The sequence below is a fragment of the Myripristis murdjan genome, chromosome 9 (genome assembly GCF_902150065.1).
Source record: "Myripristis murdjan chromosome 9, fMyrMur1.1, whole genome shotgun sequence".
Classification (NCBI taxonomy): Eukaryota; Metazoa; Chordata; class Actinopteri; order Holocentriformes; family Holocentridae; genus Myripristis; species Myripristis murdjan.
Window position 1 is genome coordinate 34,040,592 of NC_043988.1, and position 24,294 is coordinate 34,064,885.

General features: G+C 42.9%; 2 protein-coding genes across 4 annotated transcripts in view; both read right to left on the bottom strand.

The window, feature by feature from the left end:
• Positions 1-548: 548 nt before the first annotated feature.
• derl3 (derlin 3) lies at positions 549-8,593 on the bottom strand. The gene is made up of 7 exons (XM_030060402.1): positions 8,464-8,593; positions 7,192-7,257; positions 7,024-7,097; positions 6,833-6,926; positions 3,298-3,493; positions 2,219-2,309; positions 549-968 (listed from the first exon to the last, which is right to left on the bottom strand). Exons 1-7 carry the CDS (start codon positions 8,551-8,553, stop codon positions 860-862), a joined length of 720 nt encoding a protein of 239 aa, XP_029916262.1. The 5' UTR covers positions 8,554-8,593; the 3' UTR covers positions 549-859.
• Positions 8,594-10,047: 1,454 nt separating this feature from the next.
• Positions 10,048-24,294, bottom strand: part of mmp11a (matrix metallopeptidase 11a) — a 36,193-nt gene continuing 21,946 nt past the window's right edge. For 2 of the 3 annotated variants that reach the window (XM_030059412.1, XM_030059410.1), the window contains exons 4-8: positions 22,856-22,989; positions 20,147-20,397; positions 18,422-18,626; positions 15,423-15,683; positions 10,048-14,142 (exon numbers count right to left, since the gene is read on the bottom strand). In XM_030059412.1, coding sequence (XP_029915272.1) covers positions 14,024-14,142; positions 15,423-15,683; positions 18,422-18,626; positions 20,147-20,397; positions 22,856-22,989 — 970 coding nt within the window. In that variant the 3' untranslated portion in view covers positions 10,048-14,023. The remainder of the gene's footprint in view (positions 14,143-15,422; positions 15,684-18,421; positions 18,627-20,146; positions 20,398-22,855; positions 22,990-24,294) is intronic. The other variant, XM_030059411.1, reaches the window with a different exon arrangement.

The window sequence follows — 24,294 nt, forward strand, 5'->3', positions numbered from 1 at the left end:
ACACCAGGAAAATCAGTGTTAGTAAAGTTTTAAGACTCAACTCTATTCTAGACTGATAAGGAGCTAGTTTTTTTTTTTTTTTTTTATAATGAATTTTAAATAAACCAGAAAGGCCACATCTGTTTTGAATTTTAGATTTGAAATTACGTCCGTCAGACTTTTCCTAGATCTGATTTCTGTACAAGCCGTGTTGGAGCTCTGTTTACCTCAGTGGAGCTGTTGGTTACAGATGAACCAGGGATTGGTAAGCAAAGGTCACATGACTCACAAGCAGCTTGTTTTATTGGACGGGGTTTTGGGGAGCACGCATCCTGCCTGGTTAGAGACTTTTGCAGCAGGAGGAGTCAAAACCAAACAAGTCCACTTCCTGCAAACGGCAACATGATGGACTTTTTGGGCAAAATCCCCTTTTTCAAGACTGTTGTTCAAAAGACGTTGTGTCTCAGGTGTTTCCTGTGTTCGGTCCAGGTTAACTTCCCGCTCCTGACAAACCACACGGCAGCTCTGTTGTTAGAGGACTGAGACATTTTCCTTTTTATTGGGTGCAGGTCAGATGACACTGTCCTCACCTGGACGAACAAACTGAAAGCAGAAAAAAAAAAACACGGCAGAGCTCAAATAAACAGAAACAAACTCGGTATGAAAACACACTGAAGGCTCCCAAAATCCATTGTCCCTTTTTAGCACAAAGCAAAAGTGGTTTTGATTCACAACGGAAAATGAGATGTTATTTCATTTTGCATAACTGGACCAGTTCATGAAGCGTGTTGCTGAGATTCAGTTCAGCTGTTTTTGCGCCTTGAGTTTTCCGGTGTGTGTTAAGTGTGTTTGCTGCGGGTGGTTTCTCTGGGCGTCGGCGTCACTGGTCGGGCGTCTCCTCGTCCTCCGGGTCCCGCGGCGGCTCCTCGGCCCGCCGCTCTGCGAGGGGACGGTAGTCCGGGTCCTCCGGCTGGTCAAACATCGCCCGCCTGCAACAACACGGCAGGGTTGCATACATCTGCTGAATTCTGCAATACACGGCAACACAGAGCCTGAAATATCAGAGATTTAGCAAGCAGGGCCGTGGTGTTGCTCAACGGGACATACAGAGGACATGGCCGAGCGCCTCAGTGAGAGCCGGAGAGAGTTACTGTGTGAAAAAAATCATGGAAAATATGATTTTCAGTGTTAGGGCTGTGTTTGGTTGGAACAAAAGAAATACATTTATCGGCGATGTGTTAAACTTATTAGTTTAGTCGAGGTGGAGTTGTATTGTTGTTTATGGCTGATCCAAACTGGAAAATGCAGATTTACGATACAAAAGGAAAATACAAGATATCAAGTTGCTGCCATGCTGACATTTCCATCGTTTGTCTGTCTCGTCTCTTTGTCTTCAAACATCACGGACCAGCCGGGTTGGTCGAGTTTTCTCTGTGCAGTTTGATGACGTCACCTTACGGGATTTCTGTGTTTTGAATTGCTCAAAATTCAAAGTTAAGTTTCACCCACGGCGCTTTTGGAATCAGGTTAGTCACCTTTCTCAAATGCCATGAAAACAAGAACGCAGTCATACATAATTTGAATAAAAACTAATAAAAATTTAAAATAAAAATGTAAATGTAAGTCTGGTAAAGTGGTTTAAATCTGCTGCCGGGGACGTTTGTTCACTCTGAGTGGGAAGACGAGACCAAACAAATCCAGAAAGTGGATCAGTGGTTGAAGCTGGAAACAAGGAGGAAGACGAGAAGAAGAAGCAGAAACACAAACAAGAGAATCTGCTCAGGATCAGGTTGTTGTTTCACTCTGATGGAGCTGGACTGACCTTTATATAGACCAATTTTTTACCAAAACTTTCTATGGTCAGGCAATTCTTGGCTGAAAACAAGCTTTACTAAAAAAAAGTTTGAGAACCACTGGACTTTGGGATTAAGAGAAAGCCAGTTGACACAGGTGGATTTATGCAGGAAATCACAGCGTCACAGAAACCCAAACTCACACTTTTGAATGGCAGGAAACGAGAGTGGGGAAGGAAACCAAGAAGATAAACACAATCAGCACTTTCTATTCCACATACACTGAATTTAGTATTTACTAATTTTATGTTTTACCTTAGAAGAAAATATAAGGAAATGAAAAAGAGTTGCTGTGTAAATGTGAAGCAGCATGCAGCTCTGCCTGGATTAAGAGCAAAACAATAATGGATATTGGTTGATAAGAGCAGGGCGGCTCTGGTACCCACAGCAGCTCTGGCGTGGTCAGCAGCTTCCGGCCGCCCGGCTGGTTGGGAAACACGTCTTCCAGGAAGTAGTACATGTGGCCGACGCCAATACCTGAGGACGGAGGCAGAGTCAGAGGCAGAGATACGCCAACGTTGAACCAAATTTAAACCAATCCTCACCTCGCTGCATATTTATTATATTATTATATGTTGGGCATCCTAGTATTTTATTATATAATTTTACATGCAAATATATTGTATACATTTATATAGAGATATGTACACACACACATTTATTTCTATATATATATTAGTGGTGGAGGGAAAAAAACAATACAGCAGAGTATTGTGATGTTTTGTGTGGCAATATTGTATCAATACACAGACGCCAAATATCGATATTGTGTAATCAAGAATCAACATTTTTCTGACGGAGCTGCTCAGTGTGTCCCAATTCGCTGCAAATAAAAAAAGACTGAAGTGACATGAACAGAATGAAAACTTCTTCCTCTATCTTATTAGATGAAACAGATGCTGTCAAAGCTTTTATTTGGGGACAAAACAATTATTTGTAGTTTTTTTAAACAAAGGTAATAAATCTTAATATATCACAATGCATGTTATCGTAATACTCGACATATTGAGAAATGTCTAAAATTGCAGTTGACTGTCAGCTGTTGTATTGTGACTGTATTGTGTCGTGATAATATTGTATTGTGGGGCCTCACTCATAAGTTGAATTATATGTTATATACTTATGAATATTTATGAATTATATATTATATAAAGTGTTTTCCATGAGGCTAAACCAAGTCTGACAGTCTCTGCCTCACAGTGTGGGGTATCAGGGCCTGACACATGGAAATTATACTGCAAATTATACATTATAGAGTATAGTCTAATTTATATATACATATTCTATTCTATAGATATCTTGCATCTGTTTTATTATAGTATATGCAAAGGTTCTATAGATACAATTTGGTGTATTTTATTTGTTTATTCCTCTTATAGGGTATACAAGGTTTTTTATGGTCTTTGTGGTGATCCACTTTATTTTATCAGATCTTTTTTTTTTTTTTTTTTTTTTGGAAAAATACCAAGAAGATCCACGACGATGGAGTTGCCGAGCAGCAGGGAGAATCCCATGAGCACCCAGGGCAGGTACGGCGCCTGGAAGTTGAGGAGGCCGAAGAAGTTCATGCGTATGGCCGGGTGCCTCCTACTCCACACGTACACCAGCATGATGGTGAAGGCCTGGCCCAGGAAGAAGAGGTTGGCGAACACGCCGAACAGCTGCGGGCCGGCGGGTCAACGCAAACAACCGGGACAGAGCCGAGCGGGAAAACACAGACAGAGCTCCTCACACACACACACCTGAGGACTAGTCTCACCTGAGGCCATGTCTCACCTCAGGGCAAGTCTCACCTGAGTCCTAGTTTCACCTGAATCCTAAGTCTTACCTGAGGCCAAGTCTCACCTGTGTCCTAGTCTCACCTGACACCAAGTCTTACCTGAGGCCAAGTCTCACCTGAGTCCTAGTCTCACCTGACACCAAGTCTTACCTGAGTCCTGAGTCTCACCTGAGGCCTAGTCTCACCTGAGACCTAGTCTTACCTGAGGCCTAGTCTCACCTGAGTCCTGAGTCTCCCCTGAGTCCTAGTCTTACCTGAGGTCAAGTCTCACCTGAGGCCTAGTCTCACCTGAGTCCTGAGTCTCCCCTGAGTCCTAGTCTTACCTGAGGTCAAGTCTCACCTGAGGCCTAGTCTCACCTGAGTCCTAGTCTCACCTGACACCAAGTCTTACCTGAGTCCTGAGTCTCACCTGAGGCCTAGTCTCACCTGAGACCTAGTCTTACCTGAGGCCAAGTCTCACCTGAGTCCTAGTCTTACCTGAGGTCAAGTCTCACCTGAGGCCTAGTCTCACCTGAGTCCTAGTCTCACCTGACACCAAGTCTTACCTGAGTCCTGAGTCTCACCTGAGGCCTAGTCTCACCTGAGACCTAGTCTTACCTGAGGCCAAGTCTCACCTGAGTCCTGAGTCTCCCCTGAGTCCTAGTCTCACCTGAGGCCTAGTCTCACCTGAGTCTTACCTGAGTCCTAGTCTCACCTGAGGCCTAGTCTTACCTGAGGCCTGAGTCTCACCTGAGGCCTAGTCTCACCTGAGTCCTGAGTCTCCCCTGAGTCCTAGTCTTACTTGAGGTCAAGTCTCACCTGAGGCCTAGTCTCACCTGAGGCCTAGTCTTACCTGAGGCCAAGTCTCACCTGAGGCCTAGTCTTACCTGAGGCCAAGTCTCACCTGAGTCCTAGTCTCACTTGAGGCCAGGTCTCACCTGAGGCCTAGTCTCACCTGAGTCTCACCTGAGTCCTAGTCTCACCTGAGGCCTAGTCTTACCTGAGGTCAAGTCTCACCTGAGGCCTAGTCTCACCTGAGGCCTAGTCTTACCTGAGGCCAAGTCTCACCTGAGGCCAGGTCTCACCTGAGGCCAGGTCTCACCTGAGTCTCCCCTGAGTCCTAGTCTCACCTGAGGCCTGAGTCTCACCTGAGTCATAGTCTCACCTGAGGCCTGAGTCTCACCTGAGTCCTCGTCTCACCTGAGGCCTGAGTCTCACCTGAGGCCTGAGTCTCACCTGGGTCCTAGTCTCACCTGAGGCCAAGTCTCACCTGAGGCCTAGTCTCACCTGAGTCCTAGTCTTACCTGAGAACAAGTCCCACCTGAGTCCTTGTCCCACCTGAGTCCTAGTCCCACCTGAGTCCTAGTCTCACCTGAGGCTGATCGGCAGAGTGACGGCAGCAACTCAAGACTGCCGTCGGGAAAAATCATGGATGACGTCTGGATGTTGATGATGATTATTGTGATTCTGGACTCAAATCTCCAGGACATCCTTCATACTAAATATCATTACTGGTATATATGTGTGACAGTTTTCTGAGTTCTTTTTTTCTCGTAAATTTACCACTTTAATCTCAGAGAATATCCCAGTTTTTTTCTCAGAATATAATCCCCCCCCCCACCGCCTGCATAATTTTTTTTTTCCTTCAAAAGGCCCTGATACACTTTTGATTTCACTGGTTGAGTTAAATCTCAGTAGGTGGAGCTGCCAGCCAGCTGGTTGGTAAAGATTATTATTATTATTAAAAACAATAATAGACTTCAGCTAATTAGCATAATAAGCTAATGACAAGAGGGCTAGCTTTAGCCAACACGCCGAGGTTTTATTACCACAAACAGCAGAAAACAAAACTTTTTAAAAATATATATACACATCGAACACGACTTTTTGTTTGAAATTGTGACTCACTGAGGTTTCATCAAATTTCCCTCCGTTCACAGAAAACATCAAACGGTGAGCTGACTTTCTGAAACGTCACAACTCGACTCCTTTAAGATCCAAAATCTTGATTTAGCCGACTTGATGGAATTTCTGTACGCGGTTTAATTTATTTTTTACGTTTTTTGGCGCTGGCCGCTGAGCTTTAACCCAACCAATCTGAGCCTCCCACAGAGTTTTGCATCAGTAAGGCCTTTATTTATTTATTTATTTATTTATTTTTTAAGAAAAACGTGGACTAGAAATTGGCCGCTCAGTATTTGATGATGCCTGTCTGAGTTCAAACACAACACTCCAAAGTCTCCAAAAGCACTGGGACAGCAAACAACTCCATCAAGAACAACTTTCACTTTCATTTTTTGCCAGATTATCCATCGTTATTCATCAAAAAGGGTGAATATTGTCAACGCTAATGAACACAAACACACAAACACACTTCCTGGCGACTGAAGAAAACACTCCAACAACAGCACAGCGGCCCCGAGGCAGCTGTGTGTGTGTGTGTGTGTGTGTGCAAAACAAGCCCAGGACTGTATCATTAACCTGGAATGTTGCAGTGGAGTTTCTGCACACACACACACACACACACACACACAAACTGCTGAGCGTCATCAGAACGAGGCAGGCGGCTGTTATTCTGCGTGAGCGTGAAGCGCAGAGGGAGACGCTGCAGCAGACCTGCTTCATGCGTCTGTCCCGCGCTAAAACCCCTCCTGACCCCCTCGACCCCCCGACCCCCCTAAACACTCAGGAGACCAAAACCTCTCTCATGCAGAGGCCGCAGTGCAGCCGAGGCCGGGCGTCATGTCACTGTCTTATCAATAACTGTGCCATGTAATGAGATATAATGTGGGATCTTAGGTAACTCTGTAACAGTGTGACGGGGCATAAGTGATGTGTTTGAGTACATTCCTTTATTATACTGACATTATGAAGAGACGAGCCTGGATGGAAACTGGGATTTTGGATTTTGGAACATGGTGATTTGGTGTCTTGGTGTCTTTTCTTGGATTTTGAGGCCACATTATGATAAAGAAATGCAGTTTTCTGAACTTATTACACTGTTCCAGCTGTTTTATTATTTGGCCATCATATCCACATTACTGATGATTGTTTGGTGAGTCTCTTCTGTGTAAATATCCTCTGAAAGCACCAGCAGTCATCCCTGTGATGCTGATTTCAAGGTCTCAGATATGGTGATGTTTGATTTTGCCCACATGTCGCCCGGCCCTCCCTGCAGCAGCGGCTCCGCAGGGTCACGACACACAGCAGGAGGTCGTGTCGGGACTCCTGTAAAGGATACGGTCATCAGGACGCCGCCGAACAGGAACATGACGACAAAGTCGGCCGTCCGGCCCCGGAAGCAGCCTTCCTCCAGCATCCGGCAGTATCGATACCTTCTGCTGTCAAGGACTGAAACATCAGAAGCCAAGTGCATGCGCTCAGTTCAACCAAATACATTTAAGAAAGAGGAAATACTGTGGCAAAAGATACAGAAAGACGATGTTGAACACGAAACTGAATCCCAGAGAGCCGAAAAACAGGAAGTTGGTTATCAGGCGCCATAGCTGGGAGAGACAGAGAGAGAAATAATAATCATGAGAGCGTAGATACTCGGGGCTGAAGTGACTGCAGGGAGGATTTACACCTGTACGCTCTCACCTGGTACCTTCTGATGATGAGGTCGGGGTTAAAGTAGAGCTGGAAAGGGGTGATGACCTCGAGTTGCTGAAATAAAAAACACAGATTACAGATTTATGAGCTGGCAGGTTAGTATAATCTGCCTGTGAGGGTGAGAGAGCATCATTTGAAGTCCTGTGATACACATCTGCCACATCTGTCTAATAATCCAGTGAATGTGGCTGATGTCACTGCATAAACAGGTCAGTTTAGTCTCATCAAATCTTCAAAAAAAAAATCGGAGATAATACAATGGGATGAGATAATCCAGTGCAGTTTCATTTGTTTCAGGATTTTTTTCTGGCAACAAGTATAAATATGCTGAAAGAGACAGAATAAGGCAGATTAGCCACCGCTGTTGATTTAAGAAGTTGATTAGTGTTGGAAGCAAATGGCATTATCTCACCCTACTGGCAAATGTATATAAATATATGTTTGTTTTTTTTTTGTTTTTTTGTTTTTTGAAGAAAAACAACCCTGAATATGAGACTGTATCACTCAATAAGACAGGGAGTTTTAGCACTGGGATTAATCTGGTCTGCAACCATCATATGAACATCATCATATCATATTTGGCTTGTAAAAAAGCTCAAACAGACGGTGGCTTCCTCATCCTGGCCAGCACAGGACTAAATTAACTTTTTATTTATTTTTTCAATATGTGGAATATTTTAACCACCTTGTTAGGGTTAGATAACAATGACTAGAGGACAAAACCTGGGAAAGAACCAATAAAACTGGGCATATTTAGCAGAAAACATGATGGGATACGGCCGATAAAATAAAATATGAAATAAGATCAGATTGGAGTCATAAACGTGCAGCTGGCAGTGCTGCACCTGACAAACATGAATGAAAACATGCAGTTATGCAAAGCAGCAGCACGACTGGTGTGACCTACTGAGACACAAACAACGTGCAAAAAACATGCAGGCATACAATGAGAATAAAGCATAACACACACTTTGATATTCTGTAATTTAGTATAATAACAGGAAATGCACATAAAATCTAAAATATATCACAGCAAGCAGCATGAGACCAATCAAAGTGATTAAAGTCATCTGAGGACTAGGAATTAAAATAAAAATAAAGCTAAAAAGCAGAAATTTAGTTTTTAATAAGTGAATACTGCTACAAGTTGCTGTGTTTTTCCTGGAGGTCAGAGTTTACTCCGAGCACCAGCTGGGCTCACACATGACGCTGCAGATAAATATTAATGATCAGTTATGGACAGGGAGTGTTTGTTCTCACCACGGCGGCGGTGGTCAGGACGCAGGCTGTGGTGTAAGCTCTGGTCACAACGGGGATCTGGAAATATTCCTGGGTGAAGCTGTGAGCCATAGCTGTCTGCTGCCTCGCATGCCAACCATTTTACCCACTGAGCCACGGCCCCGCCCCCTCCCTGTGCACCGGCCAATCACACGCACCCTCACTGCACCGGCCAATCCAAATCGCTCATCAATTAACATCAGCCCTCCCCCTGCTGACAAGGAAAGAAGAGAGGGAAACCCCCTTTTTCAACCTTTAACTCATCACAGTCATGTTGACAGGGCACTGAGAGGTGATCTGTCTTCTCTGATTCTGCCCCAATCCAATTTAACAGAGAGATTATTAATCCAAAATCTCAGACTAAAGCAGTGAAATAAAGAGGGGCAGAGGATCTTCAGGTGGAAATTAAAAGTCAGCAGCAGAAGCCAAACAGAAGTGATAAACATCATCTGAAAGCTGGGAATCTGAAGATTAATTTAAAATGCTGCTCGGCTCTGTGTGTCAAGTTATTCTATTCGTAAATCTGTTTTGGTTAGGTGCCTGTTTATTGTTGTATTTATTTAGAGTGTGAGGGTTAGAACATGATGATAGGAGGAAATGATGGTCATTTCCGTGTTCAGTTATGTGTCATAAATTGTTGCAGGAATTTTTATGTCGATACCATTTTTTTTTTTTACACAGATTTGGTGCAAAACTGAACCATTTTTGAGCACTGGAGAATTAATAAAAATGGTTAATATCCCTCCAGAATGCCACATTAGGACACCGAGACCATGAGGAACACACACAGAAACACACGGATACATTCATGCTCATATTTGGTGTCAAAAACTTTTGATATTTGGAGATTTCTGTAAGAATTGCACTTTTCAGCGTTCCGTAGTGTAAATGTGTCAGAAACGTATTATCAGTCTGTCTGCAGAACGAGAACTCCTCTGAACAGCCTCACTTTATACAGCGACGTCAAGTTTCAAAAAATTTGAGAAAAGATGAAATTAAAAAAAGAACAAAAGCTCTATTTAGGTGATCTGATACAGCAGCAGCTCCTACGTGGTTGTAATAATTCATTTACAAAGTATTATTATAAGCTTAGTTTGCAAAAGAGGCTGTGATTCTTCAGCAAACTGCTCTTCTGTAAATATTCGACAACTTTGATCACTTTTAATCAAATAATTTCTCTTTTTGAACAACATTTCAAACTGCTGGCAGCCACCAACTGAGAAAAATGCAAAATACAATTCAGTGTATTCAACATGCAGTATATGTCCATTCTTATATTTTTTTTTCAATAATTCAATGTAATTATTTTTGTTATCCTGTGCTGTCATATTCAGCTGACAGATCACACTGTAGAGGACCAGTGCCATTTAAAATATTTCCAGTACATTTTTTGTTTAGTATTTTTTTTAGTGTGTTGCTTATTAGAAATCATTTCAAAAAGTCCCATAGGTTACTTTAAAATGCAATTTAAAAATATGAATATTTAAAATGTAAATATGCCAATTGTAAAGTGAATATTGACTTTGTTTCTGTTTCTGGGTGGTAAATTATCTTCAATCTGCTGTGTACCAGGTTAGGATTTTATTAGAAAGAAAACACAGTTCATACATTTCAATTTACACAGTTTGGGCTACATATGAGTAAAAAAAAAAAAAAAAAAGAGAGAGAGAGAGAGAGAGAGAAAGAAAGACATGTATGTACAACAAATCCTTGCTTAATTGTTTGCATATAAATACATTTTCTTTAACTACTCCGAGTTCAATGATCAACAACATTTAAAAGAGTTGCAGGAGAGATTAAAAAAAACAAACAACAACAAAAAACAAAAAACAAAAACAATAATCATAAAAACTGGATGATGACTGGACCGACATGTCAGTGTCCTGCACTGGCAAACCAGCAACCGTCTGTCCGAGCGCACAGGGTTCACGTCCGCCTCGTTCACCTGCGGCAGTGGTTCTCAACCTGGGTGTCGGGACCCTCCAGGAGGTCGCAAGCTGACATTTGGACTTTATGATCATGCTTTTATTTCACTATAATGACTGTAATCTTTGTGGTAAATGCCTTTTTCTGTCTTGTGAAATGAGGAATACTTGCAGGCTCTTGCTTTTGTCCGGTAATTCGTGCAGTGAAATATCCTGAAAAGTGAAAATATATATGTATATATACCTAAAACTAGAAGTTCATTCTGCAGGTTTATGCTCGTGTTTTTGAGGGTCTCACAGGCTGAGAAGGTTGAGAAGCACTGGTGTGTGTGTGTATATGTGTGTGTGTGTGTGTGTGTGTGTGTGTCCCTGAATGTGTTATACTGACATTTCTGAAAAGAGAGCACCATGTTGTTGTTAAGTAATGACTTCATGAGGATGAAACAAAAAACAAAAAACAAAAAAATGAAACACAAAAACGTTCTCTGACAAAAAGTAAAGATCACAGGTCTGCTGCAGTGTCACGGTGTCGTGCTCTAGATGGCGCCCTAGAGCTTTTTATTTATAACCCCCCCCACACACACGCTGCTGCAGAGGCCTGACACACACCTCCAGCTGGTTACCGACAGAGTGACATCCAAACTTAACATTTCACCACGACTGCCTCTTCCCCCCGGACACAGGAGAGAAAACACTTCCGTCTCTTTGGGCTGCGATGCTTTGAATTCTGTAAAATCGTCCTGGGTTAGGGTTCCTCTCTGACAGTCCGATTTAAACAGACAGATTTATTTTATTTTGTCAGGGAGTAAGAGGCAACATTTCAACCGTTAAGCTGCACTGGAGAATATCTCTGTGTTTATCAGCCTGACGCTGGTGGGAAATCACCTCTGCTTACAGGAAGTGACAAATTCAAACAAATTTAAGCAAATTAAAGCGATAACAGCAAAAAAAAAAAAAAAAAAAAAAAAAAACTGGACTCACTGACCCAGTCTGCGTTCACACCAAACAGAAATTTAATCAAACTGTGGCCTGTTTCCTCATTTCGACCTCTGAACTCTGATGACACAAAACATCGGCACCGTGACGCCTGAAAACCGCACAGGAACTGTAATGCCACTTCCTTAGGGACTGAGAATACGCAGTAATCCCGACCAGCTACAGGTACCACAACCTCAAAATGCAAGGGATTATGGGTATCAAGTCAAGGACAATGCCTGCAAAGCTTCACTCGAAATGTCTGGGTGGTTCATGGATGAAGACACATCTGCTGCTGGTGAAGTTGAGTTTGGCCAGAATCACAAGAACGTTCCCTAAACTCTCTTTAGTCTCCTCCCTCCATCAGGCCTACAGTTTCACACATTACTTCCATCCTGCTGCAGATTTTAGTTTTTTCCCTTTGCTAAAAGGAGAAAAAACATTCATCATAATGTGGAAACTGAAGATGGTGAAGAACAATTCCTCCTGCATGATGTGTTTTTTTTTGGATTGAGATGTATTTCTGGCTATGCAAACAATTTGGTTAGTTACTTTCCTACAATCCAAGCAATCCTAAAGTTTCTACACTGGTGATCTTTGAAAGAAGGAACGTCACCTCACCTGTGGATTTGGACTCCAGTGGGCGTTCACAGTAAAGGCTCAGACACACTTTTTGCCTCCGCTGACAGCAGTGGACTTGTACTGATGTCACGGACGCGCAATCGAGGGTCCGCATCGGCCTCGTGTTTCCCGATCCACTCCGGTTGGTGGTGGTGATGCACCAAGGCGTGTGTTTGCCAGCCGCCATAAAGATCAATAAGACGAGGAAGAGGAAACATGGCCGTTAGGAAAGAAAAAGCCGACTTCACCGCAGGACCAAGTTTTTGTTTTTGGCTGAACAACATGTGTCTGTCTTTGAATTCTCTCAAAGACTAATTATATAAAAGTGGGTAATGCCAGATCTCCTCGCACAGCCTCTCTTCAAAAGATGGAGCATGCACAGTTGGTGCATTTCCAAATTTTGGGCTGCACATGGACATCCAGGGTAGGGGTCCGTGCCGATCCTCTCAAACACGAGCGGATGATCACATGTACAGACCCTGACGGACATGGAAAGAATAAACTAACTGGCCCTTAAGGAACCGGATGCTGACTTGATGTCGGTAGCCAGCGGTTTCCTTGTTGAGCTTCACAACATGAAGAAACTGACTGGGCTGATGTTCATATTTGGCTTCTTCTTCAAGTGTTCTTCACTGTCCTGAGCACCAGAGGCAAATAAGAGGCGGACAAGTTCATCAGGTTAGATCAAGTTACAGGCACCGGAAGCTCATTTCTTCTTTTTTTTGACCCAAAGAGAGCATCTTTAAAGCTGGAGTCGTGTAGGACGCTCTCACCCCTGTGGTTCCCTTTGCTTTGGTTTGATTCAGGTGTGAAGCTGCTAAGTTGTCGAGTTGTTGTTGTATTTTTCATTGGGCTCTGGTGAGTTTTGTGGTCAGGCAAACCAAAATTTATAGACAAATAACACGCGGTCGAGGGTTTCATTCGTCTTTTCGACAGCAGCGTCTTCTGAGCAACATCGACCGCGGGATTTTCATGTTTCCACAGGCAGTCGTGAATCGCTGCCTCACCTCGTCACTGCTCGGTGTTTTGTCCCCAACTCGCTCTGCTGAGACGAGCAGCTGTTTGGCTGCTTCGGGGTGTCAACATCTGTTTTCAACCCACAATGCACTGTGTTTTGGTTTGCTTCCATCAGTTACGTCAGGTCACATTCTCACTTTTAACGGAGCGTGCCGAGCTCCGCTTGGAACCAGACGGAGTCACGGCGTTCCCGGCGGACCACGGCTCACGAGCTCAGTTGTGTTTTCTGCAGACAAACCAAACCGACGGAGTAAACAAACCACGGCTTGATGAAAACAGACCAAACAGGAAAGGTGTCAAAGCACCCTAAAATTGGAAATGCATGCTGAGGACTGTGTAGAATCAACCACAATATAATCACACCACATGCGGATGTGATTTAGACCTGAGTCTGCATGGTTCTCATTTCAGGAGTCAAGTTTATCGTCTTGTGGCCGACTCTACACGGTCCATACTCGCAGTGAACGCAGCGTTAAGTTTTGACGTCACTCTTCGAAACCTTGAGCACCAGCACGTTGGAACGTGTCCGCTACATGGAAATAAGACAGTCTGCACCTGTTTGTTGTGTTTGTAAACCAAATTAATAAAAAAAAAAAACAACAACAACAAAATCTCCTTTTCCATCTCGGAGAAAGGAGGTGAGAAGGACGCAGTTCACAACATCAATACAAGGGCCCAGATCTCAGCGATTATGATGACAAAATGTGCAAAATAAATATGAGTATAGCTGCACAGGAGGTGCCAAGTCTTAGGAAACACAACTTGGTTTTCCTGAGAAGACGGTGTAATTGATCTGAGTATCAATACAGGGAGTAAAGCATGAACAGATTTGACTGAAGGGGGCGTTTCATCGTCAGCCCCCCTCCACACCTCCAATCCACAGTATGAACATACAAAAGGCTCTGTTCCGAAAAAACTCCTCTTCATCACCAAAAAAAAAAAAAAAACACAACAAAAAAACAACAAAAAAATCAAAATCTGTCATTCCAATTCTTCACAGACATTCAGACATTTTTACAGCCGAAAAAATCCACGCCGATGTAGCGAGGGTAGCCTTCCAGAGAGTTCATGCCGACGGGATCAAACTTCCAGTACTGCCGTCCTCGGATGAAGTGAGCGTAGCCTGGAAAATCAGAGACACGGACGATTTAGCTCGACTGAAATCATCAGCGATCAGAGCGTGTTCAGAGACACACTCATATATTCTGTTAGATACTGAATTTTGCAAGCAGTATTCATTTCAAGGCATCTAAAGGCATCGGATAGAACTGGAATTCTGACCATTTCTTCTTGTTGGTGGGAATTTTCTGCCTTTCTGAGTACAGAGAAAGCACCATGTAAAATTAAATCTGCTTTCATTCAATTAAAAAGGGCCTTGAAAAGATTATTAACACTTTGAAGGATCATATTTGAATTTGAAACGGTGCAGCCATGACAAAATACTTCCATCCTCAGACATTTCTGATTTCCTACCTTTTCCTTTTCTTCCTACTTCCTGACCAGATGTGGGTCAAACTGGCCCCGAGGCTCCAGATGAGCCGCGACAGGTCAGAAAATAAAAGCTATGAAGTCCTTGCTGACAAGATTTGACCCACAACTGCTTTGAAGAAACAGCAGCTATCCAGAAGGTGATTTTCTCATTTGATAATTGTGAACAACACTGCAAAAACTCAAAGAATATTTGTCTTATTTCAAGTCAAAATGTCTTATTTCTAGTCAAAATATCTCATTACACTTAAAATAAGACATGATCACCTAAGAAATAACTTGATTTTAGACGATTTTCTCTTGTTTCAAGTGAAAATTTGCTTGAAACAAGTGAAAATTTGCTAAAAACAAGTTGGTAACACTTTACAATAAGAATACAACAATTAAGGTTAGTTTATGTTAGTTAATGCCATAATGGTTAATTAACTGTTAGTTAATGATTATTATGGCATTTACTAATGTTAATAATATCTACAATAACCCGTAAATAACATATAAATTAATACCTTAGCATGAACAGATTAGTACATGATTCTTAGACACATTAGTTAACGGTTAGTTAACTGTTACTTAATGTTTATTACCTGTTACTTAATGTTTATTACGGCATTAACTAACGTTAATTGTTGTACTCTTATTGTAAAGTGTTACCAACAAGTTATTTCTTAGGTGATCATGTCTTATTTTAAGTGTAATAAGACATTTTGACTTGAAATAAGACAAATATTCTTGGTAAGATTTTGAGTTTTTGCAGTGAAATGCTCAGATATTGGCAGCCTCGGTGTATGAAAATATCAGTATCAATTAGCTGACCTGTGCTTCAGGTAAACGTGCTGTTGCCTTATTTTGGGAAACATCTTGTTTTTCAAATGTATTCTGCAGCAGAGCTCGCCCCCTGGCCGTGTTTTCTCGTACCGTATGCGTCCTTGAAGGCGGCGTCCACGTCGTCGGGGATGCCGCTCCAGTCCTGCATGCTGCGCGGGTAAACCGAGTCCAGGCGGTTGTCACGCGGGCTGAACTTCCAGTAGCTGCCCGAGCTGAAGAAGTAGGTGTTGTAGTTGGCGTCGTGGCCCCAGCGCAGCGCCGCCTGCACCCGGGACGCCGACAGACCCAGACTCCTGATGGACTCGGGCCCTCGGATCTGCCGCTCGGCGTCAAACACCCAGTACTTTTCACCTGCAGACACAGAAAAACAAACATTGAACTTGTTGCTGGGGCATCGTGTGTGATTCTCCTTTGCTTTTCTTCACTGAAGGAACCTAATCCTAATCTTAAAGCTGTAATCCAGACCTTTTTCATACTTTCATCCACACATTTCTACCTAGAATGTGCACAAGACCAACATTTAGCTGGTTCCCATTCATTCCCATGCATTACAAATGTCCTAACACACAACCATGTTGGCCCAAAGTTCAGCACAGTCTTAAGGAGCATGTTTAATTAATAATTGTATCAGCTGAACATGGGCATAAATAGAGATTCAGGCTCCTTTAAAGATGTAATTTATGTTTGTTTTATGAATCTTTGGCTGTTTTTTTCCTAATCTGAAGCAGTGGGTCAGGCTTGGTTAAAAAAAACTTTGGGAAGCACTGATCTAAAGAATAGATTCTCTGCCACATTTGTTTGGTTGTGTTTTATACAATTTTACAAAGAATTTTGTTTGTTTGTTTGTTTGTTTGTTTTCCCATGATGCAGTGTGTTGTGGAAAGCGAGGAGACACTCAGCATGAGAAGTTCATGAAAACTAGAAATTCAGCAAAATATCATATTTTTTAGTATTTGTGCTCTCGAGGTTTTTGAAATGTAAAATTGGAGGGCAGCAGGGGACGTCCAGACGCAGGTCACATGACACCAAAGTCAGCTGATGTGTTGTCTGATTTCTGGGTCATAAAAAGAGAGCAGCATGTTTGTATTTCTATCAAACTGATGTCATGGTTCTGTTTTGACTTGAGTCATTCCATGGAAATTCCCACCTGAGCGCCTCAGAGTCAGCTGATTTTTTCCCTACATTACCTTTTGCTTTTTTAATGAAGCCATGTGAAATTAAACATTCATCCTCTGACTATCCTCTGAGTAACAGGCCCTCAAAGTGCATGAAATTTCACTCTTTCTTTATTCACATCGTCTTTATCCAGCATGTTTGAGCCCTTGTGACTTCACTCCTAATCGAGACAGCCACATGAAATTTTCAGGGCTGAAAAAAACAAACACTTGAGACAAAGAACTGAACTGAAAAGTGGACACACATGGAGAAAGCGAGGGACAAAAGACAGAGGACGGGTTAACAAGGAAACACCGGGGGGACGGATCAGGACAATCAGGGATAACGAGATGAACTCAGGGCAGGTGTGGGAGGCTGGGCCGGGAAAACGAGACTGACCTGCCCTGCGTTCCAAATCACATACTACTATACTATTTAGTATGGAAAAAAAAGAATTAGTATGTCCCAATACATAGTATGTCAGATGCAGTATGCCAAGAGTACCAGGATGTTCTACTACATCCGGTCAGATTTCGCAGTATGGATTTCAGCATGCTGCTCTGGCCATTCTGACCCACAATCCTTTGTGCAAAGGACGCTACGTGGCACTGACTGAGTTGCGTGTACAGGCCACGCCCACATACGGACGACAACACGACACACACGTTGCACTCAAAGTCCAGTTGACTACGATACATTTTTGCCCAAAGAGATTTGGCTGTGACTGTACTAAAAAAATTGCACTTGAAGACCTAAGAGTGATTCTTAATGCAATATTTCACAAATGCATGGGGCGTCCGAAAACGTTTTTCCACCACTGTATGCATACGCATGCATACTGCTGCATACTACACTACATACTTTGTAAGGGCAGCTGCAGTACATACAGAAAGTAAAAAGTAGAAGTATGCGATTTGGAACGCAGGGCTCTTCTTTTTTTTTTTTTTTTGCATACTAAATAGTATGGTAGTATGAGCACTGGAACGCAGGGCAAGACACTAGAAACACAAGGAGAAACAGAAAACCAACAGTGTCCAGACATAAAGTCCAAAAACACAGGTCAGTAAACACAGAGCCGTGACAACTAGCTGCCAAAACAGCAGCTGTGGAGGTGACTTCACTGTACAGCTCCTATTTGGTGATGATATGTTTTGTGCTTTGGGACACTGAGCAGTAAATACTCACATACGGCCGCTTTAAACCCTTAAATTCACCTGACCTGCGTTTCTTTTGTCTGCGCTGCGGGAGGAAACCTGTGCAAACACGAAAACATCCGAGCGCATCCAAACTCCACGCGGCCTGTTTGTTTATCTGTCACCTCATCAAGCTGTCGCCTGCTTTAGAAGCCAGACGGACCGTCTCACGACCACAACATCCACGCTTTCCTGTCGAGGTGTACTCGAGAAAAACAGCCCCTACCTGCTCGCCTCACAAACAGCACGCCGCTCCAGATAAGCATCGGTTTGTTTTAACCTGCCTGGCATCTCGATCGGGTGGGGTTTACCACACAAACACAGTTAAGCTCGGGATGAACTGTCTTTCTGTGGTGAAGCCGACCACAAAAGCAAGCTAAAAGCAAACTCAAATGACTTTAAATACGTTCTAATGATCGTCTGGAGCTGCGTGTGTTGCCCGATGTGGCAAAAGTCACCCAGTGTGCCCCTGACCGGCGGCTAAAACAAACATTCATTATGTACATCTAATGTCTTACCCACGTCTGAGCGAAATATTCCTGTGAAAGACTTAATTGCAATAATTTCTCAGCTCTGCGTCAATTAACATTCTTGTTCTTATTCATCCTCGCTAAGAGGGGTGAGATATTTTTGTTGTCGGGCCGTGTAATTACCTTGAGGTTTCCCTGATCCTGCCCTAAAGATGAAAATAAACCACATAACAGAAAAAAAAAGAAAAAAAGCACCGTCTCCACTGCCCACCTTGAAAGAACCAGATATTCCCTGCCTGGTCTTCAAAGGCGGCGTCGATGCTGTCTGGAATCCCCCTCCAGTGACGGGACGCCAGCGCCGGGTAGCCCCTCTCCAGGTGCCCGTCCCGGATCCGCCAAACGTAGCCGGACTTGAAGAAAAACAGCTCCCCTCGGATCATGGACGCGGCATCAAAGTCCGTGTGGCAGGCGTCGGGCTGCGAGAGAAGACAGAGCGCTTGTTCAGGGGGGCTTTTATTGTGGCGGTGTGTTTGAGTTTAGTTTAAAATACCCTTTTCTTGGTTTGAAAGCAACTGGAAAGGAAAGTTCCTGACCCTCTGAAGTTCAAGTTCAAGATTTCTTTTATTGCTACAAAGTCGGGTTGCATGTTTGTTTTACTGTGTTGATTGTTTTAATGTTATTTGTAAGGACTACAGATGGAAATTAGCTTTCTTGCTAAATCTGGTGCACTCATCTTTTTATTCCTTGAATAGCTAATGAAAGTGCACACTGTCCTTTATAAATTGAATAAAATAAAATAAAATAAAGTAAAAGGTGGAAAATGTCCGGTAAATTTCCGGAAACTTTCCATGGTAATTTTGGAAATATTCCAAGTTGGAATCTTTCCAACAAGAATTGATTGGAAATCTGGGTTGATTTAAACAAACTCTATCATATACAAACATAAATATAAACACTTTGTTTTTTCATAAGCAGTAGGAGTAGAACTTTAATCGATTCTTTCATTGAAAAAAATAAAAGAAAAAAATATTAATGTTGAATCAAAGAAACATACTCCCTATGATCCCCCACTGAAAATATAAAATGAAAGCACCAAAAAAAAAAAAAAAAAAAGAACTGAATTTGCATTAAATCTGGTTGCTTTAGCCAAGATGATGCCGCAAGATGTTTTTGTTTTTTCAACTTCATTTAAGTTCCCTGTTATAGGCTAACCTGCAATTTTTGCAAATTTCCAGTTTATTCTCACTAATTCCCATATGTTCCCAGGTTCCAAAGCCCTACAGCAAAGCCAAGCGGTTTGTTTCAGAGCCGCTGAAAAATCACAAAATTTACGACACAAAAAACTTCAGATGAACCTTTTCCCTGTTTGAGCTCAGATCACCTGACAAATAAAAAAAAAAAGCGCAGCCTAGTGATGGACTTGATAAACTAACGACCACGAAGGAAAACACACTGGTGGAATTTTTCTTATCATTTTCTATCAGACGCTATCAGCGGCACAATCAACCCGGAGCCGTGTGCTGAGGTTTTAAGGAAACCCACCCCCACCCCCACCCCCCAGCCTCTACTGTTGGAGTGCCCTTGAGCAAGGCTGGCTCTGAAGGTCTGTGATGGCGCTCTGGAAACATCATTCCCTGGAAAAATTGTGAGGTTTCAGGAGAAGCTCTGGCTGGAGGTTTGCGTGCAGGATCTCCAAAAAACAAAGAGTTTAAATATGAAAAACACTGATTTTAAATGTGTCGTGTTTTCTTGTTAGTGTGTCTGGTTCAAACACCACACAATGTTGGATTACCTGAAATTCTGCTGAATCCCTCATTCAGCATCTCTACAACAAAGAGGATCCACTCTGAAAATAACATTAATTTTTGACTCATTTTCCCAACTACGTCTTTAAAAGTACCTATCAGCTGTTTTGTTAGAGTGGGTGTTGCTGTGTGTTTTTTTGAAAGATGAAAGATAATCACATCATGCATTTGCCCCTCTGATTGGTCCTTACAGGCGTGCCACTCACGGTGGTGACGATGATCTCGTTGTTCTCCGGGTTGGCCGGCGGCGGCGGCGGCGGCGGCGGCAGGGTCTGCGGGTGGACGCCGTACAGGTACTGGATGCCCTGCTTGTCGTCCTCGCTCAGCCTCAGCGGGTAGGAGAAGGTGTAGTAGGCCGACATGATGGCTCCCGGCTCGTGGGAGTGCTGCAGGCCCAGGACGTGCCCGAACTCATGGGCGGCAACCTGGAGGAGGTCCGTGCCTGCAGCAGCGGAGAGCGGGGACATGGACACAAATGGGGTTTGAAAACGGCTCTGGGGCGTTTTGTTTGGCGCTGAGAGCCAGACAGGCCAGCACAAAAAAATACAGTATCTGCTCCTGCTGATCTTACCTTACTTTAATATAATCTCAGCAAAGTAAAATCCTCTCTCCTGAGCTCTTATTCAGCTTATTCCTTATCCAGCCACTTCGCTCTTGCATGACGGTGAAAAGTCATGCAGACATACTGTAAAGCACTCTGTATAAAACCCCTCCCAACTTATCTAGGTCGCATCGTTTGCTGTGGCTGATGTTCCAGGTTCAAATTAGCAATACTAGCTTTTCACTGTCTAGATGAGCAGGTTAGCTCGCTTCCAGGATGCCATGATCATAATCACAGTCATTTGCATTTCTCTTTTTTTTTTTTTTTTTTGCAGGATCAGTCATTTCCACGCTTCCCATTCACTGTCTATGGAAACAGCTGTGCAATGCATGCTGGTAGTGTTGCGTTTTGAGAGACGGGGTGTCGTAATGGCACCTCCTCGTTTGCATAAAGTTGAGGTCTAAGCTACTTTATGCAAATTAGGGACATTCAACATGACTCGCCACCTCTAAACCAACCATCATTGGTCTAGAATGAAGACAGATCCAGCAGCTGCAGGGTTTATTTCTCACTTCAAATGTTTTCAGAAGCAAATTTTTCAATAACATTTATATACAATATATGATAGTATGACATATTTTCATTATACCAAATTAAGTTTATCAAACAAGCCCCCATGGTGGCCCGGTTTGAAATCCAGAAGAAGGTTTGTCCAATCAGGTGCAGCTCGGAGGTGTTCGCATGGTTGTAGGAGAGAAAATCTGTCAATCATCAGGGGTGGCCACGCCCATCAAGTGTCCAATACTGGCCCCTGTGGACGCGCAGCTTGAGGCCTGAGCGTGTTTTATTCTATTATTCCAAGTTTAGCGTCCCTGTTGGTAAATGCATCCACCCCCGTTTCCCCTGACCTTAACCTGAGGAAACCCCTGCCTGAACTCCACCAAATTTACGGAGCAAATGCATTTCATAGCAGCTGTAATGTCGAGTTTTGCGTCGCTGTTGAGAAATGCATCCATTCTGCACGTTTGGTGAAGCTCAGGCGGGGGTTTCCTCGGGTTCAGGGTCAGGATAATCAGGGGTGGGTGCTTTTGTGGGACAGGGATGCAAAACTCGGCACAACACTGTAGACACAAGAGGTAAGACGTAGGTTCAGGAATTGTTTGTTGTGTGTGTTTGCTTGCATGGATGTGCAGGGATATATTCAGTTATGGATGGCAGAATTTATAGTTTGTTCGACAGCAGGTTTTATTGTGACTGTGGTCGCAATAATAGAATAAAATGAAGTCTCTATGCTGTTCTGTTTGTACCCATGTTGAGGCTGAGGAAGGATGAACCCCCTCAGGTTCATGCCAACACTAAAAACCCCAAAGAATTAATGGAAAAATTTTAAATGCCGTCTTGAATCAGATGTTTTGATGTCAAATGTTCTCCAAAGCACAATCACTGGAGGAAAACGCTCTCATGTTTTGGGTTAGGATGAGGCAAAAGAGCTGTCCTGAACTCCCGAGGCATTTCCAAGTTCTATTATTTTGAGAATTGAGTGACATAACCACATCATAACCGTCTTCGAGAGCTCTTTCTTTGCTCTGAGATCAGCACGAGATGCATGACCTGAGCTGAACAGAGACGCAGAGCAGAGGCTTTTGAGACTGGCTTTGAAACTAAAAGGCTGGGTCGGGGTTACAGGCAGAGCTCTCTGATTTCTCTGAGATGAGGCGCAAAAGTTGAGAAAATCCAAGCATTATTTTAGGTCTTGATTTGATGTCTTTTGAAACTGAAAAGGGCGCTAATTTGAGATTTTGCGCATCTTTTTGCTCTGGAGAAAATAAATCAGAGACTGGAGAAATAATCTAGAGTCTGACACAGATCTCATAAATAAATGAAATATTTCTGAGAGCTCTTCTCTGATTTTCTTTTCCTCTTGGTGACGATGCCGTTAAATAAAAGTGACCGTAGCAGACTGCAGGAAATGTCATCTCGTGCACACCGACATGCACGGTTATCAACAAATAGCAGAGTCATGTCGAAAATGAGCTGAGCTGTTAATAAAACACTGATCAGACCAGATGGTTGGCAGTGACTGCACACACACACACACACACACACACACACACAGGAGCATGCAACTGCAGACAAAACCCTTGAGTTTCAGTGCTGCGCGTTGCCGTGGCAGTCGGGCTGAACCAGGCCTGTCTGGTCTTGTTGTGTTTATTCTGTATACCCACTTCCCTCTGTGAGCGCGGCCCCGTGGCTCCGCCCCCCCGGCTTTACCTCAATCACCAAGATTACCTTCGCCACTGAGAAATGTTTGTGGAAGTAAAACTCAGATGTGATCTGTGCCTGGCAGCCACACGCTCACCCATGTTGTTGCCCAGCGTCCACGACTCGTCGTAGTCGAAGTGGATGTCGCCCTGCCGGTGGGTTTTGGGGAAGAAGGCGTGAGCGAGGATCCCACCCGGGCCGTCGAAGGGAAGGCTGTCTCCGTGCCAGTACCTGCAGGAGCGTCAAGCAAAGCGCTGATGTGGCAACAACGCAGGTGCTCCAAGGCTTACGTACAATAACATCTTTCTTCTTTATTGCACTTCTCAAAAAAAAAAAAAAATTATGAAGTGCTTTACAGATGATCAGAGAAAAGTAAAAACAAATATGATCGATTAGCACATGAAAAAACACAACTCTGGGCCAAACATTGATTTAAAATGCACTGCCCTTCTTGGATCAATCAGTATAAATAAAAACATACCAAAAACACCATGATAAGACGCATTATTCCCCAAAGTTTCATCAAAATCTGATCAGTGGTGTCTGAGAAATTTGAGTTTGATGAATCAGACTCAGAAATCAGAAACAGAAACACATTATTGATCCCAGAGGGGAAACTGGGTCTGTTACAGCTGCAGAATATATCATGAGCATAAACATCAGTGAAATTATAACAAATAGAAAAAGAAATAAGAACCATAAAAATATGAGCATTAGAAATTTGTAAAAAGTGATGTAAAAATATGTGCATTAATCCTACAAAAATATAACAACAATAAATAGAAATAGAAAAATTGAGCCTCTGTTAAAAAGTAAACCTATATGATGGACAGCAGAAACAAATACGCTGATAAAGGATGAAGTCATGAATCAAAAAACAGGGTTGAATAAAATTTGTGGAGAACAAAATACCGAGTTTCACAAGAAGGCCGGGCGGGGACAAAGTGATTTGAGAGGCGACGCTGCTCGTCGGCTTGTTCTTTCTTGTTTCTCCTCCTCAGGTTTTGACCTGCGTCTGTGCCCCCCGTCTCCGAGAGGCTCTGTGTGACAAACCCTCCTCGTTAACTCCGACTCCCCCCGGCCTGATTCTGCCAGCCTCAACGTGCATCAACATATTGCAATTGTCAATAAAAAAAAAAAAAAAAAAAAAAAAAAAAAACTTTGATCAAAAGCAAAAGATCTAAACCACCATCAAACGAGAAAAGGATCCTGCGTGCCGTTCAACATTGTTGTCATATTTTTGTAGGATTAATGCACACATATACATTAATTATACATAATGCACATGCTTTTTCACAGCTAGGATTAATGCACAAGTAGGATTAATGCACATTTATACATAACACACATACGTTTTATACAAATTTCTAATGCACATATTTTTCTATTTCTTATTTCTTTTTCTATTTCTTATGATTTCACTTACTCTTATAATTTATTCTTCTCTTGAGGAATTTGAGCAGCTGGAACTGACCCAATTTTCCCCCTGGTGATCAATAATGTGTTTCTGACTGTGATTTTAGTTTGATCTGGTGC

Excerpts from the sequence above, each read along its gene's own strand:
- derl3 (XM_030060402.1), bottom strand. The coding sequence starts at position 8,553 with ATGGCTCACAGCTTCACCCAGGAATATTTCCAGATCCCCGTTGTGACC. Across the intron at positions 6,927-7,023 it reads GTGTTCAACATCGTCTTTCT|GTATCGATACTGCCGGATGC; the intron begins GTATCTTTTGCC and ends TGACAGCAGAAG. Across the intron at positions 2,310-3,297 it reads CATCGTCGTGGATCTTCTTG|GTATTGGCGTCGGCCACATG; the intron begins GTATTTTTCCAA and ends CTCCGTCCTCAG.